This window comes from Megalobrama amblycephala, linkage group LG4 (assembly GCF_018812025.1).
Source record: "Megalobrama amblycephala isolate DHTTF-2021 linkage group LG4, ASM1881202v1, whole genome shotgun sequence".
NCBI classification, from domain to species: domain Eukaryota; kingdom Metazoa; phylum Chordata; class Actinopteri; order Cypriniformes; family Xenocyprididae; genus Megalobrama; species Megalobrama amblycephala.
In genome coordinates, this window is record NC_063047.1 from 15733852 (window position 1) to 15748176 (window position 14325).

Here is a 14325-nt window from a genome sequence, read left to right on the forward strand (position 1 = left end):
CAAGATACATTTAATTCTGCACCCTGTTACAGAGTACATAGTAGTGACTGCATAATGTTGGAGTCCATATTTACAGTATGTATACTAAACAGAAAATAAGTGCTAACATTTTCCTCATGGCTGAGGCTATTCCTCGATTTATGGCAAGGTTCCACATGATCCAAGACATATGAAATTAGGAAAATCTCTTTGTTACATTAATGAGGTAGATCAAAGCCTGTTTGAATGGGACATAGTTGTAATTGGCAACATTGTCAAAAACAACTGCAAGGTCTGGGTAATACTGTGAAAAGTGCTGCTCTACTCTCACTTTGTCTGCCTCAGACAGAAAGGGGTCACTTCCGAAAGAAGATATTCTGGTGAGGGATGATCCCATGTCCCTGTCATACATGTCAGCTGCTACCGTGGCATCTGGTAGAAGATCTGCTGTGATTTTTCTCGGTGTTCCTGTCCCAGCCAGCTGATTTGGTATCCCTCTCCCTGTATCAACACAAACAATTTCTTATGTTTAATAGTAAATCTCTTCTAGAATCTATGTAGTTTGTGTTTGTAAAATAGCCTGAAAGCATTATTAACAAATCCATCTGGATCCATCTCATTATGAACAAATCCAATTCGCATAACGTAACATACCTGGGATCCTGTGAGCATTCCATGAATGCACAAATCTATTTATTCCAATCTGGCACATTTGGCCAGTCAGATTGGATGTGCAGAACCTTGTCAGGCTGTCCTCCATATCTATTGCTTCCTGATCTTGTAGTTGTATGAGGGCCTCTTTTAGTGGGTAATTTACCCGGTTGTTGATTTCTGGCCACATCCTTTCCACTGTGTGATTCTGTTATAATAATAATAATAATAATAATAAAAGGTTGGAAGAAGGCTGTACACATTTAGAAACTATAGAAACAAGCAATCAAAGAAAGAATGGTGTGTGGGATGGATGAAATACTCAAAGCACCAACATCATGATGTTGAAGTACACAACCATAAAATCGTACAGTAAGTTTTTTCAGCTAAATGTACTGGAAGTTCCAAAATGTAACCACTCTTGTAAACTGGCCAACGTGTATTAGTTTGTCATTATTCATACTGCAGTGGAGTATAAAGTAGTACAGGAACCTCAAACTTTTACTTAAAAGCAATAATTGGCCAAATATATTACTTTTTAAGGCTGGTTGATGGCTTGCAGACTAATAACATTACCCTTGTTGACTGAGTTTGGAGGTATGGTGCTCTTTGCTGGTTGTGTCTATATTCTGACAGCCTCTCTTGCATGTACAGACTGAGGTAAAATTCTTTGCCATGATCCACACGAAGTTGATCCCACATTCCATAATGTGTTACTGCAGGTCTACGTAAACAAGTATGACAATTTATTTCTGTTATGACAATTAAAATGTTACATTTTATACTTAACATACAATACTGACCTGTACACAGCATCATAGATGGCTAGATTGTTTTTGGTAGGCATAATTGCATTTGCAACAATTTTCTTGCTGTATCCATCCACAGCAATTACATGAGTCACTCCAAACATGACCAATTTTTCGTTTTGGTCCATGTGTAGCTTGTGTCCCATGTATTCTGCAGTATATGGGTTTGGGTTAAAGTTACGGGTACCCTATACAAGCAAGAAAATATATGAATAACTTAGGTCAGCATAGACATAGGCATGCATGTGCGTGGAATACAAATCGTTACTCTTATAAACTCTTGTAAAAACATGAAACTTATAACTGCTTTATAACATACTTTACGCCGTTCTTCGTGGTGGGGCATGGGCTGCTCTCAGAACACGTCCGATTCGGCATTCTCCTGCACGTACTCCAACTGATGACAGGAAGCCTGTCATCATTTTACGACCATAAGTTGATCCAGTCTGTTAAAAACACACACACACACACGCTCCATCAAATAGTACAGCATTATTATTTTTTTGACTATTGCTTATTCATTATTTATACCTGATGTATTGCTCGAGAGACTGCAATTTCAAGGTCTGAATCAGAAGAGTGTCCTTTTCTCCGCAAATTGTGTTTGGCAAGTTGTCTCCGGATACTGATCTCAGAGTTTCCCCGCTGGACACCCATTTCTCGCAGCCTTTCAGACATCTCCCTATATGTCACTCCATTCACAAACATATCATATATTACTGGCATGTATGACTCGAGTGATGCCATTGTGGGTCTTTCGGCATACCAGTCACCAGAAATGATCACAGGCTTATTGAGCTGCTATTCAGTGCGCATGTGCAAAGCGCGGCGCGCAGCTGTAAACACCGTGAGAACTGGAAAAATACAGAAAAACGTAAATTAGCCGTATTATTTCGTTTGGGTTTTTCGGTTTATTTGTTTTTCGGTTTCGAGCTGAAAACTGGAAAAAAGACATCAGCTTTCATTTTTTGGTTCATACAGAACCACCGAAAAACGAAATATCGACCTGTTTTGCCCGTTTTTCGTTTGCCAGATTAAATGAAATAATTGAATGATCAGATGATACACGGACCCTTGTGCTATTTATTTCAGTATGAATGCATTACAAGCCCATTTAGTATATGCAGTGTAGCCTATACAATTTCCAAATATGTGTAAATGTTTATTAAGTTTACACTAGCAGAATCATTTTACAATCGTACACACAAATTTATATTAAACAACACACCAGCAGCACAAGTAATGCGAAAAAATATGTCGAGTGGTTAAACTTATCGGAATTCAAATGTCTCTTCAACTTGGTCTGTGACCAATCAGATTTTGTTGCTCACTGCCTTCAGCCAATCAGAGCTGCTGACGTCACGGTCGTCGTCTGAATCCCCTCGCTCTGTCACTCAGGTGAAGTATAATGTCGCAATGTATAATTTATTTAATAAAACACTGAAAGCGCAATACATAGCTCAATCTTGGGGATTCTGACCAGTTCAATCAAGTGACATCGCAGACTGACCATGATGGCGACGACAACCGGCTAATCTAATGGCCTACGCGATCCTGAAAGAACCGGAGAAAAGTGCTGCTATTGGGAGGTGAGTTGTAGTCTACCAGTTAACAAACTTTATTTTATTTTCGTTAACAAACGGAGAGCGATATTTCGGCTTGATATCTCCTTTTTGAGTCTGTGTGTGGTGGTTTATGGCATGTTTGTATGCAGCACCAAAACATTCATGATTGGTCAAATCGGCCCGTATTCTGTACGATATAAATTCATAAAGTGTTTTATGCTTGACTATGTACCGAAAACAATATCGACATGCCATTCTGATACAGTTCCCTGCTGCTAATCCTCATTTAGCCTACTGTTCAAAAATAGTGTTGGTTCAATGTAGGATTCAGACAGACTATTGTAAACGTGAATAAAGAGTTGAACATTTCTTATATCTTTGGTATATTCTGTCAACCCAGCAAGCAATTTTATGTCTATTAGACGTCTAATAGCCGTCAAAACATAGCCCGGCCGTCTAGGCTAAAACCAGGCAAAATTTGGGCTGTCAGTGAAAATCTAATAGACGTCTAACCATAACCCAAAAATAGACTAGTCATCAATTAGACGACTATTAGACGACTTAATATATATGTCTAATAGACGGTGAATATGGATCTAGGCTAAAATAAGGCTGAATTTGGGCTGTCAGTGAAAATCTAATAGACGTCTAACCATAACCCAAAAATAGACTAGTCATCAATTAGACGACTATTAGACGACTACATATATATGTCTAATAGACGGTGAATATGGATCTAGGCTAAAATAAGGCTGAATTTGGGCTGTCAGTGAAAATCTAATAGACGTCTAACCATAACCCAAGAGTAGACTAGTCATCAATTAGACGACTATTAGACAACTACATATTTATGTTTAAAAGACGGTTAATACGGGTCTAGGTTAAAATAAGGCAAAATTGGGGCTGTCAGTGAAAATCTAATAGACGTCTATCTATAACCTAAAAATAGACTAGTCATCAATTACACTACTAATGAATGATTACATCTATACATGCAATAGACACCTAAATAATGGCTAAAGGATTCTTTTCACTTAAATATAACAGGTTCTCATAAATGACAATCCGTCCAAACAAATTAAATATAAAAGGTTTTATTTAGAAAAAGAACTCAAGATAATGCACAATGATAAAAAAAATTAAATTTTACAAATACAATACAAATAAACATTAAAAGAAAATTACAACGTGTAACAATAAAAATATATTGACAAAAAAAAATTACATTGACAAAAAAAAAGTTAAATAAAAAATGTTAACAATATTTTTTTGGTTTATAAAACAACCTGATTAATTTTCAGTTCCATAAATTCCATGTTTTATGAAAAGCACTCTGAATTACCTTGAACATTGTTGTTGAAATGTGCTATACAAAATAAACTTGCCTTGCCAAATCAAAAACTCATATTTTTATTTCATAATGATCAAAAGATTAAAAGATATACAAGGCTTCCATAACAAATAATAGTAGGGCGCACAGGTTTCATGTTTACCCCCTTGTATTTAGATAATTACAGAGTTTTAGGGCACAAGGAAACACTACAGTACATGTGCATGTATGTTAATCTAACCACGTTTTACTCTGAGTCTGCACAGTTACCCGCTAAAATGTCACGGTTCCTACACATAATGTACATAAATAATAAACACATGTCAAAATGAAAAACACAGATACTTACAAGACCAAAAGCAGGAAAGAATTTGCTTTAACATTTGCTGTTGCTTGCTCTCCGTCTCCAACAGTTGTAAAATGCGGAAATGTTTATCGCGAGATCTGGCAACAGTGATCGAGAGTCAACGTTCAAGTCTTGCGTTGCCAGTGGTCATGTCTCAGTAGAGCCACAGTTGCCATCTAGCGGTTGAGAATTGTAAATTTGTATTTAACTTAAAATTAAATACAGTCATATATGTGTGTGGTATATAATTATAATTAATATATGGCTATATATATATATATATATATATATATATATATATATATATATATATATGATATCGTAGAATGTAGGATTGTGTGACAGCAAAAATATGCTGTTTCAAATATATACTTGCATATAAATGTATATTATACTTGCATATAAATGTATAAATGCAAGTATATCAAGAATCCCACAAGCTTTGTGGTCGAAAATGACTTAACACCATTTTGGTTACACTCATTGCTGGTCTGAATCAGAGCTATAGCCAAGCCGTAAAAACTAGACTATAAATTGCCTCGATTTCGCTGGGTGGACTAAAAGCAGACTACACATAGCCTATCCAATTCAGAGCTAAATCGTGACTACATATAGACCATGTCATGAAATGCCACTTAAATCTTGTAGAAATCATTGACATTGCGAACATGATGAGATATCAACCATCTCAAGCACTTCCTGTCCAAAAACTACAATAAATCAGGATTGACTATAGGTGGGCTACAAATAGCCGGTCTGACTATGAGCTAAATCGTGGCTACGCACAGCCTACACAATATAACATGTCATAGATGTGAAACCAAACACCTTGTAATCACTGTTGACTTCACTTACATGATGCAATAACATACAACTCGCAAGTTATTTTGGCAAAAACGACATGTAACCAAATGAAAGATTGTTTTGGCTAAAAGTGGGTTACACATAGCCGGACTATATCGGGTCTATAGTTAACCGAGACGGTGAAATGACGGCTATTGCTTGCTGGGAACAGATGCTGTTCTTCACGAGTCTCTGCGATCATCATTGTGCCATCAGACACAATGAGAAGCTCATCAGAAAATGGAATATAATGTGTAATTTGTATTTGTGTATAGAGGGTCACCATGGTCCAATATTTTTTTTCTTTAATGAAAAACATGGTGAGTTTTGCTGAATCTAAGTTTAAATAAAAACTATTGGATTTGTCAATGAAATATGTCTCTTCATTAGTGATGTTGTTACATTTTATTTATTTTAATGGCCTTGAAAACAAATGCATTCAACTTTGGGAAAATGTGTTAAACTGTATTTAAATAGTAGCACAACTGTATTGTGTGAGATTATGTAATTCAAAGTACAGTAGTCAACATTTGAAGTGGATCAAAAAAGTTAGGACACCTTTGATTAAAGGTTTTGATCCACTTCAAATGTTGACTATATTATACAAAGTACAAAGTGTATTGTTATTGACTGCAAAGTGTGTAATGTTTAATATTTGGAATAAGCCAAAGGTACTGAGCATACAGTATATACTATTACCTGTAAAATAATATATTCAGTGTATATTGCTTGTGTTTTCTGAAGACACTCGTAATTATTTTGTAATGTACTTAAATCACAAATAAAGTGTACTTATAACACAAAGTGTACTCATAACAGAAATAAAGTATACTTATAACACAAATAAAAGTATACTTATAACACAAATAAAGTATACTTATAATACAACGTATATTATAACAAAAAATATACTTTTAGCAGAAATAAAGTATACTTATAACCCAACTTAAGTACACTTTAATATCACTAATCAAGCATGTAATTAGTCCCTACACAGACATATACTTAAAGTGTACTAAGTATACTTGAAGTTGTTCCAATTTAGCACACATAAGTATACTAAATATACTTAAAGTTGTATTTTAATACTACTTAATTTCAACTTAAATATACTTAGTACAAAATTAGTTGTTTCAAAATAGCACACTTTAAATGAACTAATCATTAACACACTTGAAATATACTAATAATTAGTCTTGCTGCAAGTATACTTAGTATACTTTTTTTTCACTAGGGGAGGCATGGCTGTGTACAACTGCGTTGTGCGTGAACTCGCTGTCGGAGAGAAGAGAGAGAAAGCGCTGCAGATATCGGTGTGTACTGTCTGCAGAAAAGCGATATAGAACTGTTTAACATATTTTATTAGAGAGATTAGAAAAATGATAATTTGACAGCAAATTAAGTTGTCATAAACCAGTGGTTGTGTGTGGAGTATTTTACAAATCAGTGATTCCCATCCGGGGGTACATGTACGTGTTCCACGGAGTATGCAACAGATTTAGATTTTGCTTGGTTTGTTCAGGGCTGTCGCTTAGGTGTAATTGGCTTGCTGGGTGCAGTCAGTCGCCCCAGCTTCACCCCAACCTGGCGCGTTAAGCGCTGCAAATTTGTCTATTTACAACAAGATTTTGCAACATTGAGTATTGTAGCCAAGCGCATGCATTACTGTTGAAAATAATGGCCAATCAGAATTGTTTAAGTTAGACTAAGCTCAGTATCCCTCAAAACATTGAATAAGTTTCTTTTAGTGTCAGTTTAAGTCCTATGCTCACAAATCCTCTCATAAAAAGCGTAGTAGACACAATGTAATTTAAAGATTTTCCTACTTTAGTGCATAAAGTGCTGAACTTTATAAGCAAATAAGTGCTTATCTACCGCCATCTACTGGTTATAGTGGTATATTTTGTGTCTTTTTTTATTTTTAAATAAAAGTGTTTGTTTTCAATGAAATGTTGGATTTCCTACATCTTGAAACTTTCAGTTTTACAAATGGGAACAATCTCTGAAGGATGAATAAATAATGTTTTTTGTCATTATATTCAAAATAACATTTGAAGTGCTGGAATGTCCAATTACATTCACAATTACATTGTGTTTCTTATTTAAAATTTCCCAATATCTTCAAGTTTGAATTGTAATCAATAAAACTGGTTCATTGGTAAATTAGGTAATTGTGACAACTGCATTAAAATATAAACACCACATTTACTTTTGTTTAGTGTCAATAAAGGGGTACTTGAGCCTTACTGATGGAGTCGTGGGGGGTACTTGAGGCTAAAAAGGTTGGGAACCTCTGGTTTAGATAATTTAATCTGTAAGTATTAAATAAGCTATATCATAGAAAAAAAAATAAAATAAAATCAACCCTTTATGCTGGGTAAATAAAAACACAATTTGCTGAGTAGAATTAGCCCAACCTGTGTTCTGTCCTATGTTTACCCAGCCCTTGGGCTAAAAACAACCCAAAATTTACACATGTATGTGAAAGGAGAATGCATGTGTGTGAGAGTAGAAATGAATGTATGTGAAAAGAGAATGTAAGTGTGTGTGAGAGTAGAAATGTATGTACGTGAAAGGAGAATGTAAGTGTGTGTGAGAGTAGAAATGTATGTACGTGAAAGTAGAATGTATGTGTGTGAGAGTAAAAATGAATGTATGTGAAAGTAGAATGTATGTGTGTGAGAGTAAAAATGAATGTATGTGAAAGTAGAATGTATGTGTGTGAGAGTAAAAATGAATGTATGAGAAAGTAGAATGTATGTGTGTGAGAGTAAAAATTAATGTATGTGAAAGTAGAATGTATGTGTGTGAGAGTAAAAATGAATGTATGTGAAAGTAGAATGTATGTGTGTGAGAGTAAAAATGAATGTATGAGAAAGGAGAATGTAAGTGTGTGAGAGTGCCAGAATGAATTTTGGCTTGTACAGCCCCTCATAAGCATCACTTCTAAGGAATTATATTTGAAAGAATTTTGAGTATAAATTACAGCAACACCTCCCCCTTTGCCTTTCTGACGAGGATTGTGTCCGTAATCGTAACCTTGAGGGCTAGACTCTTTTAAAGTAATGTAATCATCTGGTTTTAGCCAGGTTTCTGTCAAACACAGCAAATATAGATTATTGTCTGTGATAATATAATTTACAATAAGTGTTTTTGAAGAAAGGGATCTAATATTCAGCAACCCAAGCTTTATCATTTGTTTATCAGTATTATCTCTGTTTTTTATTTGTTGAACATCAATTACATTTTTACCCTTAAATGGGTTTGGAAGTTTTTTTGTATTTATTAATTAGGGGTACAGACACAGTCTCTATGTGATAATATCTAGGTGAAAGAGTTTCTATGTGTTGGGAATTATCTGACTTCTGTGACATGAGATGGCTAGCAGACGGTCAGTTTAACCAGTCTGCCTGCTTCCTGACCTGGGCCCCAGTTTGTCATGTTTCAGCTCTAAGACTATGTGCCATATTACTAGAGAGAAGAGCAGCACCATCCCAGAAGGGATGAATACCATCTCTTTTCAACAAGTCAGGTCTGCCCCAAAAACTTTTCCAATTGTCTATGAAACCTATATTATTCTGCGGACACCACTTAGACAGCCAGCCATTGAGTGATGATAATCTGTTAACTATCTTATCACTCCTACGAACAGTAAGGGGACCAGTGCAAATTACTTTTTCTGATATCGTACTTGCGAGTTCACACACCTCTTTAATGTTAATTTTAGTGATCTCTGACTGGCGAAGTCGAATATCATTTGTGCCGACATGAATAATAATAATCTTAGAGTATTTATGATTAGCATTAGCCAGCACTTCTAAATTTGCTTTGATGTCAGGTGCTCTGGCTCACAGCAAACATGTGACTATGGTGGCTGGTGTTTCTATTTTCACGTTCCGTGTAATAGAATCGCCAATTACTAGGGCACTTTCAACAGGATTCTCAGTGGGTGCATCACTGAGTGGGGAGAACCTATTTGATGTTCTAATCGGAAGTGAACAGTGGTGTTTTCCGCGGGTAGGCCACCTTACGGTGACCCAATTGCCCTGCTGCACGGGCTCTACAGCCGGAACAGAACAATGCACAGAGTTCACTAAGCTAGTCGCATCCAAAACAGTTTCTAAAGCCCTTGCATTCTTACTATCCTCAATTAAAGTTTGGATGCGTGAGATTCTCTCTGTCAGCCTGACTATCTTCCTGCATTTATCACATGTGTAAATCTCACCGCTGACAGAGAGAGCTATACTATGCATGTGACAGGCAGTGCAAGTAACAACAAAAGGAGAGGATGACATGACTCACTGTGTTTGTAGAGTGAACCGACTTACCACAGTTGTTTGGTGGACTCGAGTCATAGAAAAAGGAGCACGCGAGAGAAAAGGACGGTTCGTGGCCCGGATGGCAAGCTAACAAGCTAGCGAAATGCTAATGTGCTGTGATAGCGATTTGGATTAAAAGATTAAACGCTAGTGATGTCAGATTAATGTGATAGGCAATATCAGATATATTGTGATGATAAAATAGACAAGTAATTATAATAAATAGTTTCAAAACAAAGCTCTATGGAGCTACAGGCGCAAACTATTCAGCAGCGAGGCAGAGAGGAGCAGACTGGAGCAATCGTTCAGAGATCCAAATTTATGTATGCCACCGTCGCTGTGTTGTCCATGTGGACCAACACGTCTAGGAGCCCGAAACTGCATGCCCATTGCACACGGCACCCTAGCCTGTCTTGGAGGTGGTGGTGTCCACTAGATACTTGGCCTAGTGGAACTACTGCCTGTAGAAACACAAGGTTCAACCATGGGCTGAAAAGACAGCAACAGATTAGTGGGATGGACTTGAGTCTGAAGAAAATGCTGCAGCGGTCTCATATGTAACAATACGACCGGTGTGATCATGGCTGTGGATGCCATATGCCCCAGGAGCCACTGAAAGTATTTCAGTGAACCTGCTGTTTTGTGCTTGAATAGGTTCAAGCAATGCAGCATTGATTGAGCATGGTCCAGAGAGAGCAGCGCAGTCATGTTGACCGAGTCCAACTCCACACCAAGAAAAGTGATGCTCTGCATAGGGGAGAGCTTGCTCTTCTCCCAGTTGACCCCAAGTCCCAGTCGGGTTAGATTTGATTTGGTCCCTGTGTTCGCAGACCACTCCTGCGACTGAGCTAAAATAAGCCAGTCATCGATGTCATTGTGAATGCGAATGCCTTGCTCCCTTAAAGCAGCAAGGGTAGCCTCCGCAACCTTCGTGAAGACGCAAGGAGACAGGGACAGCCCGAAAGGGAGAACCTTGTACTTGTATGCTTGTCCTTTGAAGGCAAACTGAAGAAACAGTCTGTGCCAAGGAAGGATCGAAACATGAAAGTATGCATCCTTCAGGTGTATCGCCGTGAAACAATCCTGATGTCTGACACATGTGAGCATGTGTTTGACCATGAGCATCTTGAACAGGATCCTGTGCAGGGCCTGATTCAGTACTCGCAGATCTAGGATTGGTCTCAAACTGCCATCCTTCTTCGGTACAATGAAGTAAGGGCTGTAGAAACCCTTCTTAATCTCAGGGGGACAGGCTCTACTGTGTCCTTCATTAGAAGGTTCACAATCTCCTGCCGCAGGACAGCAGCATCTTCGCCTCACACTGAGGTGAAGAGAACATAGAGGTGAAGAGCCTGCCCTGGCACCTGGTGAATTGAAACGCTTAGTTGAGACGGATTGTTCTGACCAGTCAACTTGACAGGTTGGGAAACTTTAGCCCTGCGCCCAGACTCTGCACGAGTGGTACTAAGGGGACAATACTCGGAGTACCCATGGCTGAGAGCCTGCAGAACGGCGGAACAAAGCCTGTCACATTGGGAGGCTTTGCGTCCTTGAGAACCAGTGACAAATGGTGTAGCTGAGCACTGACCTTGGTCCGGAGGCCTGCAGTGGCAGAGGTGTAATGCAGAGCACTTACTTGAGTGCAGGCCTGCTGCAGCAGAATGTGGGAAGGCAAAAGAGTCGCATCCACCAAGGTTCTGATGCTGTGTATTGTGTTTGACCGCAGAGAGAATGAAAGCCACGAACGCTGTGAGTGGATGTTTGACCCAGGGAAAGAGGAAACTGCTCTTTTTGTGAAGGTGTAAAATTCCCCCTGGTGGGAGTGAGGCTCTTCCACAGAGGTAGGGCGAGTAGATTCACAGCCTCTTCATTCCTGGGTCACCAGTATACCAAGCTCATGTACTTATACTCGTGCCCGTAAAAATACCCCTGATACCAAAGACTGATACCTCACGTGACGTAACTGACAGAATTTTCCGTGCACAGAGACACCGGCGGCGGCAGCAGAAACAATGTCAGCCTCAGAGGTGTGGAAATGCTTAAAAATTAATGATGACAACACACACATTGCAAACTACATGCTTTTGTTATCGATTAGTGAAGGCGGGATAGGCGGAATCGCGCTGAATGACACAGACCAGAAGCGCTCTCTCTCGCACGCGCTCTCTCTCTTTCTTGCGCGTGATCCCAGTTCTCTCAGACAGCACATGATCAGTTCTCCTTGCGCCTGAATGGTCAAATGCATACATAGTTGTCAAAATGTCCATCGTGTGGAGTATCTCATGTAAATACAGTCGGTTATGGCTTAAGTGGACGTAAACATTTGGGTGAAAACAGGATATGTGTCACTATCCATGGATTCGGTCTTAAAGGGACCGTAGCCTATATTTGTCATTAATGTTAATAAAACAACAAAAGATGCTGAATAAATGTATTCATTATGTTTTATTAACGTAGTTTGGGAGGAACAAGTCAAATAAGCTACCCAATCATTATGTCATCTCAACCAGCTGTCAACAATCTGTAATCAACATCTACCCAATCAGCATGAGTTCAGGCCTATATATAATCACAGTCAAACTCACCCAAGGATCCTCGACAGTTTCCAGAATCCCTCCACCACCTCGTCTCCTCACACTCTCTGGGTTACTTTAAATAACCTGAAGGGGGGAAGGGGGGTACTCTGTGTTCAGGCAGATTACCGAGCTCGGACCCCTCTCCCCGGACAGCACACCAAATATGTTTACCAATTAATTTATCTGACGTATTTGTAAGTGTGAACTTGTGAAATGGTAAATAAACCTACTGTATCTGAAAAACAAGTTTATGTAATTTTTATCTCTATAGTATTTGTTGTATTGTTTGTAAATTTCTTTTTATATAACAATAATTATACATATTGGTAATTATGCCCTTTGAAGGTTATTGGACACTGAAATTTTTGTTCTTTAAGTTTGTGACAAGCACATAAAAAATATTACTTTTTTCTTTAGAGTAATAATAAAGAAGCTGTCATTTTATTCATTAGTCTAACTGTGTTGTGCTTGGAAAACTGCAACATCAAAAAAAAAAAAAAAGAGAGAGAGAGAGAGAGAGATAAATTAATCGGTATCGGTACCGGCGAATACTAGAAAAAAGTATCGGTACTCGTACTCGGTCCTTAAAAAATGGTATCGGTGCATCCCTAATTAACAGCCATGTTTTCAAAATCTTATGTCGCTTCATGGCTGTGCCCTCTGTAGCTTTTCACTACATCAATCACACGTGACCTGCCTCCTCTTTGGTCTCCATGAACAGTCATTTGCTTATCAGTCAGAAGGATATGGATGTCTGCTTTGCTGGCTCTGAGAAAAAAAGGCTTCTCTATGGATCTTGCTTCTCTCATGTTCCTGTAATCTCTGATGGGTATGTTTACAAACCTGCATACCTCCTTTGACAAATGCACTGTTACTGCCTGAAGTTTTTGCAAATGCAAGACATACTAAGCAGAACAGGGAGTGATTACTTTCATTGTATGTCAGCCATTTTCTGTTTGTGCCATCTTTTGATTGGAATACATCAGGAATGGCTCTTTGAGTTGTTTGAATTTGGTGATACTTAAAAAAACAAAACAAAACAAAACAAAAAAATCATGGACTAAGGATGGGCAAAATAATGAAATAGATTTTCATGGCGTTTGCTGTCTCTTTCATTTTTCCTTGAATCTCTCTCACTCTGCACATCTAGTTGCTCTGCATTATGAAAGAAACATTTGTCCCACTTTATATTAGGTGGCCTTAACTACTACGTACTAACATCAAAATAATTAATAAGATCAATGTACTCATTGTGTTCATATTGTATTGCAAAACACTTTTGCTGCTATTAAAGTGGGATACGGGTCAAGTTAGGGGCAGGTTTGGTGGTTTGGGTAGGTTTAAGGGTGGGTTAAGGTGTAAGGGAAGGGTCAACAGTGTAATTATTATAAATGTAAATATAGCTGCAAGCAGTGATGATGGGCCCAAGCCCCAGAGCCACCGCTACTCCGGTTACTTCAGGGCAACTATGCATGGTGGGCAATAGGCATTTAAATTGGGAAAACATAAAAGGACTATGTCAAAGTAATTTGAATTCACCACATTTACTGCAGCAGTTGGTGCCGCTATGACCACAAACCACAACAGCCACATGTATGAGATCATTTAAATTTAGATTCATTTTATGTCATAGGATGTCGTTGGTCAATTTCAAATTGTGCAGAATGCAGAATGCCGTCCGAATGCTGATGTTGTATTATCCTAACACTTCTCTGCATGTTTTTGAGCTACCTGAGCTACCGTTTGTGCACAAATCTTATGCACCAAAAGCATGCTTTCATTTAATTTGAATATGGTTGGTATCCAATGAAAAAATGTAATTATAAAATTAATTAAAGCTGCAAGCAGCAATGAAAGGGCCCTCACACACGGGCTCACCGCCACCCGTTGGTACCAGGAAAACAGTG

General features: G+C 38.2%; 2 protein-coding genes across 2 annotated transcripts in view; one reads left to right on the forward strand and one right to left on the reverse strand.

Annotated features, from left to right (window-relative positions):
• Window positions 1–30: 30 nt before the first annotated feature.
• LOC125266836 lies at window positions 31–2566 on the reverse strand. Its single transcript, XM_048187911.1, has 6 exons — window positions 1971–2566; window positions 1759–1885; window positions 1434–1627; window positions 1207–1354; window positions 634–838; window positions 31–480 (listed from the first exon to the last, which is right to left on the reverse strand). The coding sequence occupies exons 2-6, from the start codon at window positions 1783–1785 to the stop codon at window positions 176–178; spliced, it is 879 nt and encodes a 292-aa protein (XP_048043868.1). The 5' UTR covers window positions 1786–1885; window positions 1971–2566; the 3' UTR covers window positions 31–175.
• A 404-nt stretch (window positions 2567–2970) lies between these two features.
• Window positions 2971–14325, forward strand: part of LOC125266838 (serine/threonine-protein kinase TAO3-like) — a 34905-nt gene continuing 23550 nt past the window's right edge. Inside the window, exon 1 of the transcript XR_007184564.1 lies at window positions 2971–3028. The gene's annotated coding sequence lies outside the window, so the exon portion shown is untranslated. The remainder of the gene's footprint in view (window positions 3029–14325) is intronic.